At 30.4% G+C, this 15,087-nt stretch overlaps 2 protein-coding genes across 2 annotated transcripts; both read left to right on the forward strand.

Moving 5' to 3' along the window:
- Nucleotides 1-2,879: 2,879 nt before the first annotated feature.
- On the forward strand, nucleotides 2,880-4,827 carry LOC127241443 (E3 ubiquitin-protein ligase WAV3-like). Its single transcript, XM_051260495.1, has 2 exons — nucleotides 2,880-4,602; nucleotides 4,688-4,827. Exon 1 carries the CDS (start codon nucleotides 3,068-3,070, stop codon nucleotides 4,592-4,594), a length of 1,527 nt encoding a protein of 508 aa, XP_051116452.1. The 5' UTR covers nucleotides 2,880-3,067; the 3' UTR covers nucleotides 4,595-4,602; nucleotides 4,688-4,827.
- Nucleotides 4,828-8,716: 3,889 nt separating this feature from the next.
- LOC127241405 (SHUGOSHIN 2-like) lies at nucleotides 8,717-11,161 on the forward strand. The gene is made up of 10 exons (XM_051260437.1): nucleotides 8,717-8,966; nucleotides 9,296-9,456; nucleotides 9,551-9,588; nucleotides 9,675-9,783; nucleotides 9,870-9,893; nucleotides 9,991-10,062; nucleotides 10,147-10,188; nucleotides 10,375-10,468; nucleotides 10,555-10,609; nucleotides 10,702-11,161. Exons 1-10 carry the CDS (start codon nucleotides 8,897-8,899, stop codon nucleotides 10,955-10,957), a joined length of 921 nt encoding a protein of 306 aa, XP_051116394.1. The 5' UTR covers nucleotides 8,717-8,896; the 3' UTR covers nucleotides 10,958-11,161.
- The last annotated feature ends 3,926 nt before the right edge of the window (nucleotides 11,162-15,087 follow it).

A 15,087-nucleotide genomic window follows, 5' to 3' on the forward strand; every position in this document is an offset into this window, starting at 1 on the left:
AAATAAATACAATTATTAAAATAAAATAACATAAATTATATCAAAACTAAGACAATAATAAGTATTTAAATAAATAAATAAAGGCTATAAATATATTAAATCAAAAATTATCAATGACAATGTCGATATACAAAAGATAGACACGTAAACATACTTGTTGGTTTAACCATATTTATTGCTAAATATTGTCTCACATTGCTAAATGTGTGGAAACTTCCCTATTATACAAGGGTGAAAGGCCGCTCCACCTATTACAAATTGGTTTTAGGTTGGATGCTCGGATCTCTTCTTAATATTTACTATGGCAAGGTTAAATTTTTATATAACGTTGGAACTCGTTAAATTTTTATATAACGTTGGAACTTGCAGTTGTTATTCGAAAGTGCGTACTGGGGTAAACCTCGGCCGAATCTAATACCTTGCAAACTAGGCTCGACAAGGCAAGTTAAACTAAACGAACTATGTGCGATATGTGGACCTAGAGGCGTAATCCAATTATGTGCTTATTTGACCAAACACGATTTTTAAAAAAATAAATAAAAATAGAAATTTTTACTGTTTAGGATAAATAAAAATAGAAAATATTGAATTTTTTTACTAAAAAAAAAATATAAATTTAGATGACAACTGAAAAACGAAAGTACAAATAATTGAATATCCTAGGGAGTACTGGTTTTGCTTTCATATGCTTGGCTCTACATACTACAATTCCTCTTTAGGCATAATGAAGTTTATGCAATTCTAGTCTAACCAAATTCATGCATTCTATGTATGTGTTTGGAAAGGAAATTCGGACTAGGTAATGAGAATCACCACAAGACAATCAAATTATATATTGGGTTTTAGACAAAATTTTGGAAAATCATATCCCTAAACACTTACTTTTAGCGCAAAGTTTAAAAAAATAGTAATATTTTAATTGTAGTAGATAGTTAAAAGTAATGTAAAAATATTTTTATCCTTACTTTTTAGAGTAAAAAGTAAAGATGTTATGGTAAAATAGGAGTATCTGTAGAGAAAAAAAATTGGAATATTTAATGAATGATTACTTTGTAATTTGACCACCTAAAATAGAAATACATATACCGGATAGAGTATTAAAATAATAATATTAATAAAATATAAATTATCATTAATAATATAAGGAATAATCATTATTATTATTTTAAAATCAAAATTTTAATTATTTGGACACTTTTGTCATTTTGAATTTTAAATTTTAAATAGTACACAGAAAAAAACTGGACATGTCAGTCAATTCAGCCCGTCTATGTGAACCACAACCAAAGCAACACATCTAATTCAAAACCAATCTCATCTAGGAATGACAATAGGTCGGGTCCATTCGAATCCGAGACCCGATCCCAATGCACATTTTTGCACCTGAGACCTGAATTGAATTTGATTATACAGGAACCCGAGCATACCTGAATCGACCCGAACAATACGCGATAAGATTTAATGGACCCGTTAGGCTCACAATTTTTTTTTATAATTCTTAAATTTTAATTTAAAATTAGATCCGAATCCGGATCCGGACCCGACATATATTGAAATGTATATATTTTATTCAAAAATATTATAATTAAATTATAAAAAATAATTAAATTAAACTAAAACTATTCTTAATATAATTTATGTTGTTAAAATTTATTCTACATATATTATAATATATTAATCAAGTTCGGATATGGTCTACCCTTTGACCCGAGATCCGATTCAATTCTAATAAAAATACACAATATCCGATCCAGATCCAATTCGATACTCGAATAACTAGACCCGATTCCAAATAAATAAATTGGATCTGGATCGAATTTCGAGTCTACTCGAATCCATTGCCGTCCCTTTCTATAATACTATGTCGTGAAAAACAATTGGGGTAAAGAAGAAGTTTTAGGGATGAAGCAAACCAAAAGAAGCAAGTAACTTCGCCTAGAACCATTTCACCCATTTGGCACCTTTTTATTTTGGACAGTGGCGGAATCTTGACTTCGCTTAGAACCATTTCACCCATTTGGCACCTTTTTATTTTGGACAGTGGCGGAATCAGGATTTGACGAGAACAGATCGGATTATTTGTCTCATTAATATTCTCTATCACCCTATCTTCACACACATAATATGTATGCATATACATGTGTATATACAGAGGGCGGATGGGCAACGGGGGCTCCGGCTCCCCTCCCCCCACTCCACTCCTTTTAATTTTTAATATTTTGTTTTTATTTTATAATATATAATATAAAAAATTAAAAAAAAAATTAAAAAAATTGTTAAAAATTGATAGAGTATTTATGTGAAAATTTAAATTTTGAATAATAAAAAAATTTATATCATAATATTTGTTTGATGTTATAAAAAAAGATATGAACAAAAAAGTAATAAACAATAATTAAAAAAAAAATCTTCAAAAAATTCTCAACCAAATACATAGGAGAAGATATTTTTAAGAGCTATTTTTTTTTTTTAATAAATGTTTTTACTATTTATCAATTTCATATAATACAAAATTCATCCGTAATATGCAGTTGTCACTGCAGATTGATATTTGAAAGATTTTCGAAATATGATAATTTCATTGATAAAATTATTGGATAACAAATAAATGATGATTGTTTCAAAATTTGAAAAATTGGCCCCCTCTCATCCCGTCTGGTTCCGGTATATATTAATATACACTATGTGAGATATGATTTATTTTTAGGACAGAGAATTCTATTGGCCACGAGAGAAAGTTAATTTTTAAAATTTTTGAAATAAGACAATTAATTTATTATCAAATAATTTACAGCTCTTTTAACCATTATTATTATCACTTATTCAGCCATAATCGCTCCGCTCAAACTGCATTCTTGAACTGGCCGCAGTTATTTCCATCTCCCATAACCACTCTAAAGCTTATTTTGCTGATATTACTATATGCGATCTGTTGCAGATCTTTACAAAATTACTTGAATGATCAGTCTCTCAAATCAGAGTTTCATAATCTGCAATCGATCCATTTCTTCACATTCAATCCAATTTCAAAAGAAATTTCTCCATACACAGATCTACTTCAGTTTCCATGGCATCTTCTTCCCAACAAGAACCCCACCCCTCACTATATCCGTACAACGACGACGATCCTCTGCCGGCCGTAGACGACGAATCGAACGACGGCGACGAGGTACAGCAGGTCAGAATCGAGGCGATTCCACACTACCTTGATCTCGATGCTTCCGCTTCCATCTCTTCACTCTACGTTTTAATTAAACTGGTTGCGCCGCCGATGTCTGAATTCCGGCAAGAGCTCCGGCATGCTCCGATCGACCTCGTTATAGTGCTCGATTCGAGCCAATGCAGATACGACGACTCGTATATGGTTCACATCAAAGATGCACTTCATTTCGTTATACAGAATTTAGACCCCTTCGACCGGCTTTCAATCGTGTCGTTCGCGAATCGAGCTCGGATAATTTTTCCATTGCGCGAAATGAATGGCAGCGGGCGAAAACTTGCGGCGGCAGCAGCCGAGTCGATCGTCGTGAAAGGCGGCTCGGCGAATCTAGCCGACGGGTTGAAACAGGGGATTCGAGTTCTTGAGGAAAGGCGCGACAACAATCAGTTTGCTAGTATTATACTTTTATCCCACGCGCCGCAAGCGTCGCCGATTCGCGACAAACATTTTCAGTTTCCTATTCACGCCTTCGGCATTGGCGGAGACCATGACGCTGTCGCAATGCACGCGGCGTCGGATAAATCCAAGGGCAGCTATACGTTCCTCGAGTCGTATGCAAGAGTTCTTGGAGCGATTTCTAGCTGCATGGGAGGTCTTCTCAGCGTCGTCGCGCAAGATCTTCGCGTAACCGCAGTGGTGACCTCACCGGTAGAAATCAAAGAGGCGTACGCCGGAGGGTTCGAAGGAATCAAGTCCGGAAAAAACCATCAAGTTACAATATGCGCCGGGGACTTCTACGCCGATCAGAAAAAGGAATTCGTCGTCCGTATAGCGATCCCTCCGCAGTTTTGCGAATACAACGACGGATTTGGAAAGGCGCCGGTGGTGAATGTCGTGTGTTTATACAACGATTTGGTGTCGCAATTCTCGGTGTTGGTAAATTGCCCCTTACTCGAGCTAGACCAGGCAACGACGACGTACTTGCCGGACGAAGAATTTCTACATGGAAATGAGATTCATGCATTCTTTGCCTGCCTTATTTGCACACATCGGATCGAACTTGCTCGATCGTATCTAGAGGAGGGAAATGTACGGAATGCGAAGGCGATTATTTCAAAAACGATACGTTTCCTCAGCTCCTTATCTTTCGCTGATTGTGATGATCGATGCCGTTGGGCTTTGGCATCGCTGCGCGATATTCGACGAAGAATAGGAAGTCTGGAGAAGTACAAAGCCAGGGGACGAGCTTATATGCTCGCGACTCTAAGTTCGCTCAAGTTTCAAAGGGCGACGACAAGAGGCGATCGAATTCCCATAGCATTCACGATGCGAGAAAAAGCTTCCGACGAGTACGACGCAGCTCCTAAAAAGATGAAAGACAGTTTTATTACCGACGGAAATTGCATCGGAGATTGGATGATTTCTAAGGACTGATGCTGAAAGTATGGATCATATAAGTTCGTTGTTGTTGTTAGCTTTTGGTCTTAACATTTTTGTGTCCTGATCTTGTTTTTCGATTGTCTATAGCTTTCGCCATGCAGCCATTGTTGTCATCCCTGCAAGCTTTCCATTTACAGAATAGTAAAGCAACTTTTTCATCGGAAGCAGTCTGGATTACAGTGAAGAATGGTTGTTATAGATGATCTATGGAAGGATTTAAAACATCTTAGTATGTTTACCATTGTTGAGCATAATATTGATGATTTTAGTTTGTTTGAAGGATTGGGAAATAATTACACTACTCATATAAATTTTTTCTCAAAAAAATATAAAATCAAACGCTTATTTTTTATTTTTTATATTATACTTAAAAATCAATTTTACATTCAAAACATCAAATTAATATTTATTTATATCACGCTACTATTCCAATTCAAATTTTTTACTTAATCTTAATTCAAAAACAAACACACCCCCTGTATTCATATTATTTTGGAGGATTTTGAATTACTCAAAAAGTGAAAGGATTTATTATGTCGAAATTCAAATGAAACCATTTCTTAAAAAGAATTAGGGTGTGTTTCTTTAGGCTGCATGATAAAATTTGGGTTTGAGTTTTTGTTTTTATTTGAATTTCCAGTTAAGTTTGAATTTTGATATTTTTTTTTATTTATATTTTGATACGATTGATTTGATGAGTAATAAATATAATAATATAAATATGCATTAATTTGTATAATTTAATTATAAATTTATATTATATCTATATATATTTCTAAATTTATTAAATTATACATATTATAAAAATTTATATTTGTAATTTAAATTTAAAGAAAAAAAAAAAAGCATGTCCGCTCTATGCAATGCACAGAACTTGTCGGGGCAGTAAAAGCTGTTGGCACCTAAACATAGGCTAACAGTGGGCAAAAAAACATAAGAACAAGGATAATATTTTACTCTTATTTTCAGCCTAAATAAAAATTGAGGGGTGAATCAATTATGTTATAGTTATAGATTGAACCAGTAAAGCATCAGGTGCATTATCACATAGCACATACCGTAATTAATTTTAACTCATTACATACTTTTATACAACACATAAATATATATCGTGTATAATAAAGACAAATAATGCAGCATGGTGCCATTTTTCCAAACCAGCCAATCTCCCTTGAAAAATTCCAACTCCATTTGGATAAAAGTTTGGAAAAAAATTTTGATTTGAAGATATTTGAATTAAAATTATTTGGGATAATTATTTTTTATAAATATTACTCCATTCGTCCCACCGAATTAGACCCATTTTTCTTTTTTGGATCATACCACCAAATTTCTATGGGATCCTCTGTCTCAAAAATAAATCATATCACTCTATATGGTGTGTTAATGAGACAGAGGAACATGTCCGCACCAATTAGTCTCGTTTTCTCTTAAAGTAATAATTAATTATTAATTATTTAAACTAAAACTTAACAATATTTTATAACTATTAATACTCATAATTTGTTTATATTAATATGATATTTTGATTTTTAAATTAATTTTTAATGTAATAAAAAAATTAAGTAATTGATTTGAAATATTGGAAAAAAAAAATAGTGAATAGTAAATCCGAATTAAAATTTTATTTCTTCTAAAAAAGATTACATATTTGAATTTTAAATTTTTATATTTATTTGATTTAGTATAAATATAAATTAATCGTGATATTTAAATGTTATTTTGATTGATATTTTGTGTGAAAAATAAAATTTGAATTTGAATTTAATTTCTTCTAAAAAAATAATTAAAGAAAATAAATTCATCCACCCAGTTTATCTCCATCTCTTCTTAGTATAGAAGAAAATCAATCAAAATATTTTTAGGAGTAACATTTTTGGAAATTATTATTTAAAAAATTGCTTAAATTAAATTTTTTTTATAGTTACACTATGTTATGTTGGCTAATTACATTGAAATTACAAAATTTCTTTATTTGGTTTTATTATCTAATTGTTTTACTCCCACCGTCTTATAGCTAAGTATTATATTAATTATTATATCAAAACGTATTACAAATCAAGAAAAAATTGTAAAAATATTTCTATTAGTGTCTTATAATACTAATGTAATGACATTTTTATAAAAAATTATACAAATATAAGGATATTTTTAACGTTAAGTACCATGATGCAAAAGGAAAATGATACTTTGTTACGAGACGGAGGGAGTATTATTTTATAGTTGGTATAATATTTTCTTTAGAATTAATTTTAATACATAAAATATATAATATTAAAAAATTAAACAAATATAATTTCAATTTTTATTTCTTTATCTAATACAAATAATTAAAATAAAAATACATTACAAATATTAAATCAAATCAAAATAATTAACTATACAATAAAATACTCCTTAAACTTCGAGTGTTTGTCCGGAGGATTTTATAAAATTTATACTCCCTTAATCCACCATCAATCTATCCATTTTGTCATTTTAGTCTAACAAATGTATTCATTTTTTTTTTTTAATAAATGTACATTTCACTAAAATATAAAATTAATCCACCTTTTATATAATATTACACAAATGTTATCAAGTAACACCATTTAATACCATAAATGTTAAAGGGTATAATAGTCTTTATATATATTAATTATACCGCATATCAATATAATATTAATATAATAAAATCTACCTACAAAAAGTAAACTGATAGATACGCGGTGCGGTGACAGAGGAAGTATTATTTATTCAATTTTTTTTTCCAAAAATATCAAATCAAATACTTATTTGTTATTTTTATATTATATTAAAATTTAATTTTACATTCAAAATATCATAACAACACTTATTTATATCACATTATATAACTATTCAAATTCAAATATTTTACCATTTAAATCTAACTCAAAATCCAAACCCCAAAACAAACACACACAACCAGGTACTTCTTGAAAAAAAAAAAAAAGAAATTAATTCCAAAAAGAGTGTATAATAAATGAAGTGATTGATACTGTACCACTAAAGTATTACTCTATCTATCTCATATACTATATTCACGTTGCCGATTTCATCTATCTTATGTCTTATGTTATTATTTATTTTTTTAAAAAATAATTACATATTTTAATCTCATTTAAAATTCTCTAATTTATAATTTTTAAATTTTAATTAAAATAATTATTTATCTTAATATATAATTATTTATATTATAAGATAATTATTTTTACTAATATATTATTATTTATTTAGTAATTATATTTATTCTAAATTTTCGTATTTACGTTAACCAAAATATGGTACATCGGACAAAATGAGTAATATAATATTTATAGATCAATGAATTAAATTAAATTTTACAAAGATATTAGTATAAATATAATCAACATATATTTATTTCATAAAAAATATTACATAATATACAAAAATAAAATATACTTCCTCCGTCCCGTCACAGACGACCCAATTTTCTTTTTGGTATGTCCCCGGTCTCACAAAAGAGGACCAAGTTTCATTTTTGGTAAGTTTATCAATTTTAAACATACTTAACAAATATAAATCAATTTAATTAAATTTTTAACATCGTAGACCTACTCAAAACCCATTTCTTTCTATTTCTCCTCAATTAACAAATATTTTTATCCATCTTTAAATCTCCTTATTTTTTATAAAATTAATTTATGGTAATGATAAATAAATAAATATAGTATTTTTTTTTATTTATTTGTATTATATAAAATTTTGTTATGTACAAAATGATATTTAAATTGCATATATTTTATTGAGATATAATTTTAAAAATATTTAAAATACCAACAGTACTATATATACCAAAAATAATAATATATTATCATAACTTATTATTAATAACTTAATAAGCTACGTGTCCTAAGTTTTTACAGTCATGTTTTTCTCAAAAATATTAATACATATTTTAATATTCTTTACACGATCTATTTTTTTTTTTCAATATTCTCATAAAATAAATACACATATTAATAATTTAACATAAAATTTATTTAAAAGTTCAAATTGGGCTTAAATGTTTTTTTTTATTCAGCCCAATTATAAAACAGATAAAATTAGAAGCCCATTTTTAAATATCTAGAAATTTTGGTTCGGAGTGCCGTTAGATTTTGGTTTCATCTTCTCCTTCCCTCCTCGTTTGAAATTTTCACCGATCCCCGCCCCGCCGGCCGGCCACCGCACCAGCGGAGGAGACTCGTAATGCGAAGTACGTGTTTGGAAGTGTGTGGAGTGAACATCTGAAGCCAGTGATTCGAACGAAGGATACATTTGGGAAGCGCGACGATGTCGAAGACTGGAGGTTTTCTCATCCTCGATTCAAATGAGACCACTGCCGCCGCCGCCATAATCGGAGGTAAGTTCTGTTTTCGTTTAGTATTTCTGTATTTATAGTTATACGGCGGTGAATTTCTGCTAGATCTGGAGCTTATTTGCTCTAACCATACATGCGAAGCCCGTTCATTCTCGTGCCTAAAATTTAGGGTTTTTTCTTCCTCCGTTCCATTTTCGTCTGCTCAATCAATACTTTTGTGTGCACGCGTAGGCTCTCGGTCGAATGATTTTCCCTAATTTTCGGTTTGCTTAAGAAGCTTTCCTCGCCATCTTAGGGTTCTTGTGTTCTGCTGTATACTAAGTTTGAGGTTTTTGATTTACACTAATGCTGTGCACGGCCACAACCTCCAGAAGAAGCAGAAATTGCAGCTAAGCCATGCCCTCAAAATTTGGTGCCGAAGAAGCTGGTGGACATTAGCAACTTACCCCCTAAACACACGGGCCTAGTGCAGGAAGGTAAACCCCAACCCGTACCAGTAACCATCAAAGACTATATAGAACAGCTACAGAAGGTTAGTCAGTTTGCAGTGTTATTCGCCATCTTTTCATTTTTTATGGATCAAATATTTGATTTTCTGCTGCTGTTTGTTTGTTTCTGTGGTTCAGGATAACATGGCTTTATCTAATGTTTTGGCACAGAAAAAGTATCCTTTTGACGAATTACGTTTACCTATTAAGCGTCTGGTAGTTTAGATTTTTCTTGCATCTCCTTGACACTGTTTTTCCATAGCAAAATCATTGCGGAGAGAGGAAATGAACTGGAGAAATTGAGGGCGAACATGATTAAAGTGCAGGAACAGAATCGAAAATTAGCTCTTTCACATACCCAAATGCTTGCAGTTTGATCCCTGACTTAAAACTTTTTTGTTTCTTAATATTTTGATTTCCCGAACCTTTTTCAGTTATGAACTTTATTTATTTTCAGGATGTGAATACAGGTAAAGATCAGGTAATTGCAATTGTGCCCTTTTGGTAATGCTGCCGTTAAAACTTTATGTGCTCGGTCCAGAACTAATGTCTTTCATAAAACCCCTAATTTATTTCAGTTGAAAGCATTGAGACATGAGCTTGGATGTAAAACCGGTCTGCTCAAAGCTAATAATACAGATTTTGTCGAGGCATGTGTAATTTTCAGGACAACTTCTCGATCAAATTTCTCATAGTTTTTTTCTCTCTAACTAATTAGCATTTTGTTTACTCAGAACAATACTGGCGAGGGACAATGCCAGAATGCAAATGTCGAGGTAACCGGGCTTAAGTGATTTACTTGTCTCACTCCAATTGTATTGTTTAGGATCTATAACTCGTGGTGGCTTGTGTTTAACGTTCTTTTTAATTTAATTTATTATTATTTTTTTCTTGTATGTGAACTTCGGTTTACTTTCTGAGTTCAAAGCCATGCTTGATTTGGTTGCTTTGGACCTCCACAGATGAAATCGATAAAATTGCAGAAAGAACAACTCTCAGAGAACAGCGACGAAGATGAACCGAGGAAAAATGCCAAAAGGAGATTGAGATCACACAGTGAGCAGATCATTGTCAAAATGTTTGTTCTATAACCCATTGATTAATTTTCTCACCTCCTTCCCATCCCCTTACGTCATTTACAGGTTTGGGCGCGTCTGAGTCTGCTCAACCTCAGGTCAATGCCGGAAACAAGAAAAGGTTTTTGCTTTTAAATAGCGATTATGGATTTAAGATATGATGTTGTAAGATTATATGATGAAATTTATTTGATTCAATATCTGCTCTATCAGGCCACTTACAAGAAGGCAATCTGCTCGATTCAAGGCTGACGAATCGAAGCATGCCACGGATCTGTCTGATTCGGACAGTCCCAAAGCAGTCCCAGAAAACAGGCCACCATCCAACAGTGCAGATGTTGATGATGATGGGAGACGAGAGTCCCTAGAGGTTGGAAGATCATCTCTATGCCGACCACTTCGCCAAGCTGCTAAAAAGGTACATTCGTACAAAGAAATTCCTTTAAACGTCAAAATGCGCAGATCTTAGTGAGAAAACTTAGCCCTCGTAAAAACTTCTACATATTTGATAAATCACCATTCCTTACATTGTTGTTATAAATAGAGCATCGTTGGTTGTCATGTTGCATTGTTGTGATAATGTCTCTTGTACTATTTGTTGGCTGGCTACCTATCGACATTATCTTATTGTATGTATGTATATATACACACACATATATATGTCTTTTTAACAAAGAACCAATCATGAACTTGAGGAGTGAGATTCAGAGAGGGTAGAGACCTCTTGTACCACTCCAGCCGGGTCAAACCGGAGTGTCACCGCTACGCCCACACTGAAAAGTTCATTCATCGACCAATGGAGCCGTGTATTGTGGCGTTAAGGCTAAATACAAACAACTAAATAAGAATTTAAAATTAAAATTCAGATTTTTAAAAAAATTTTAAAATTCGGAGGTATTCAATCCTTATTTTTAAAAGTACTTTACAATTTTGAAGTATTCAATAATCCATAAATTTTTAAAGTCTATAAATTTTATTTGATATTGATGGACAATTATGAAAAATTTGTACAGTAAAAAATGTCCAAAGAGATTTTGATGGATTATTATTATTATTATTATTATTATCATCATCATCATCATCGTTGATGAAATATATAAATTATAAATAATATGATAATATTTATTAATAATATTGTAAATATTTAATAAAAAAATTTAAAAACAAAATATATTAGCAAATTATTATTAATTTTTTTTTTGAAAATATGTATTTTAATTTTATATTATAAATATAATATTTAAAAAATAATATTATCATAATAAATATATATTATTGTCTTATTTTATTTTTATTTATCGAATACACTATATTGTAGGTAAAATTAAATTGTTAGTTATATTTATTTACTTTCTAATTTTTTTTAATTTCATTTTATCCCAAAAATTGTAAATGCAGTTTTTTATTTTATCTATATATATATTTTATATAAAAAATTATATAAATAAGAATAATAATAAATATAAAAATTGATATATCGAAGGATAATATAATAAAAACTATAAAATTAGAAATACTAATATACAAAATAATATTATATATGTTACAATATTTCTACGTCATTAATAATTATTTATTTTATTTTATAAAATATAATAATATATAATAACTTTAATTATTAATATATTATATCTATAAAACTTGTGTTTACATAAGTTTGTATAATTATAAAAAGTAATGAAAAAAATTATTTTATAATCCTATCAAATCGACATAAATCTACAAATTTTTTTTTTTATTAAATATGTAAAAATCCATCTAAATTAATTAATAAAATCAACAGAAATCCATAAATTTTTTAAAATTAAAAAAAAATTCAATAAAACCTCAAATAAATACACCCCCTTAATTTTAGACACCACAATGTCCAAAAAAAACTTCTCACAAATGCAGAATTGAACAAGATGGTGCAACATTTACATAGAATCTGCGGAGAAGGAGAGGAGCCGGCCAGAGAGTTTTATAAAAACAACACTTTTATTAAACTACTTTGTACGGACAGTTTGAAGGCATTGAAAAACTGCAAAAAAGCAATGGGAAAGGGTAAGGCTGTGACCGTATCTAGAAAGAAGAGTGTGATTAGAAATGATAAGAAATAACCGAATACAAATGCAATAGAAAGATTATTCTTAAAGCTAAAGGTCTTCAATCATAAATCTAGCAAATGGGCTATAAATGAGTTATAATGTTCAAAATCAGTTGTACACAAATGAATTAAGGAGAAATATGTAAGACATCAGACAGATGCAATCAGACCTGAACTCATAGATGCTAACAAACTAGTAAGGTTATATTTTCCAATAGAAGCCCTTGATATTTATGAGTGTATTGAAAAGTTTTATTTCAAAGTATGCATAATATAGTACACATTGATGAGAAATTATTTTCTTTGACAAAGATTATACATCGATTTTACTTGACCCTTACGGAGAAGGATCCACATAGAACTTGCAAAAGCAAAAACAATTCATCACAAAAATTATGTTCATGTGTGCAGTATCTCGACCTATATAGGATGAGGATGTGACCTGATGTTCGAGGGAGAGCGGGTGAATTCCGAGTACACTCTTCTCCGTAATTGGATGGAGATGTGGCTCAATCACTTATTGCGGTTTGCTCGTTTGCACCTAGACCCCGATCCTTCCTTTCATGATCGAACTCTGATTCGCGCAAAGAGTTCATTTTTTGATAAAAAAATAGAAAATTTACCATTTATAGAAGAAGTCCCAGCAAAAAATTCAAGCAAAAGTTGAGTGGCCAGTACATTATAAACTAAACCGGTTCAATCAGTAACAAATTAGATTACTAAAAGTTGTTTGATTCATCAAGTTAGCTCGATTTTCCTAGTTGAAAGAAATAATTTTTTTTAAGGAAAACATAGTGTTAATATCTTATATTCTCTTATTTAGAATAGAAGATCTCTAATTCGTTGTTACATTTCAGTTTACGTATGTACCTAAACTTTACTATGCAATGAAAGTGTATTTGCCTATATGCAGATTATCCTATCAATAAAGAAAAAACAAACCGTCAATCAAACAAAATATATATTCATACAACAAGACAATGCAAAGTCACATATAAAAGGGATGATACAAGCTTTGTTCATGCCATTACTAGTGATGGTTTTAACATTGTTCTTATTCAACGACCGTCTAATTCTCCTGACACGAGTGTCAATAAATTATGATGATTTCGAGCAATCAAGAGCTTACAAACAAAAAAATCATATAAGAATATCAATGAACTACTAGATGCAGTCAATACAAAGAATTGACACCATACTATTTAAATAAGATTTTTTTAAATTAACGAAGTTACATGATTGAAGTACTGAAGGCAAAGGGGGACAACTCTACAAGATCCCATATATGAAATAAGACAGCTTGTTGATAGTCGGAAATCTCCCAAATCACCTAAATGTTCCCATGGAATAAGTGCATGAATGCATTCAGTACCTAGTTGAAAAAAGTGAGGTAAATGGACTTGAAAGGGTTATGAATGATTTAGGATATTAGAAGTAGGAGAGCGTGTATGAAAAACTCGTGTGGAAAATCAGTTTCTTTTAAAACCTTTGACAACAGTTTAGTGCAGGTATTGTTTTGTAAATGGTTTGAAAACTTTATTTTGGACAGGATGAATACATATATATATATATGTAGCGATGTAGGAGTAATCTCTATAATGAAATGAAATGTTCGAAATGTTTATTTTCACAATTTTAACTCAAGTTAATGCTCAAGAAATCGAGTTTATGAGTAAAAATATGATTACTTTGAGTATATTCAATAAGATTAGAGGCAAGAAGGTGAACATCAATCCAATCCAGCAATAATATACTACTAGAATCGTTCACTAATAGTGAGCAGAAGGCATGTATATACATTATCGTGACATAACAAGAACATATTGAGAGACATCCAGGGTGTAACATAATGAAAGTAAGACGTAATAACATTCACAACAACCAAAGTAAGGTAAAAGCAAACCATAACACTTAAACATGACATGAATTGCAATATACTCAAAATTAATCCAACAACATTGATTGATGAGTAAAAGTTGGGTTATATATCACCAAGGTCCTCGTAAGAAACGTGTTCTTCAGGGCGATCATAATCATGGTTCGCCGTCGCGGATCGGCCTTTACCACTCCAGATACGTCACGGTGTATCGGTCAAATATTGGTCAATATAATTTTTTTATATTTATTTTTATTTTAAAAAATTATGATAAGTCATTAAAATATATCAATTCATATAATTAATTTTAAAGTATATAATATTAACAAATATATTATAATTGATAGTAAATTAAAATTAAAATCTTGTCTAAAAAATAATTTTAAATAATATATTTACAATTAATTATAAATTATTCTAAAATATTAATTCTAATAAAAATTAATTTTTACAAATTAAATAAAAATTAAATACAATTCAAAATAAAATAGTAAAATCTATCAATTAAATAAATAAATTAATTAAAATAACTAATTTTTTTCCCTACACACACGCGTTCTTCCTCCCATCTTCCTCCCCGATTTTCTTCCCCAACCTTCTTCCTCTTTCCAAACCTTTTCAACCACAGACGCTCCTT

The sequence above is a fragment of the Andrographis paniculata genome, unplaced genomic scaffold, assembly GCF_009805555.1.
Source record: "Andrographis paniculata isolate CXL003 unplaced genomic scaffold, ASM980555v1 Contig82END, whole genome shotgun sequence".
NCBI classification, from domain to species: Eukaryota; Viridiplantae; Streptophyta; class Magnoliopsida; order Lamiales; family Acanthaceae; genus Andrographis; species Andrographis paniculata.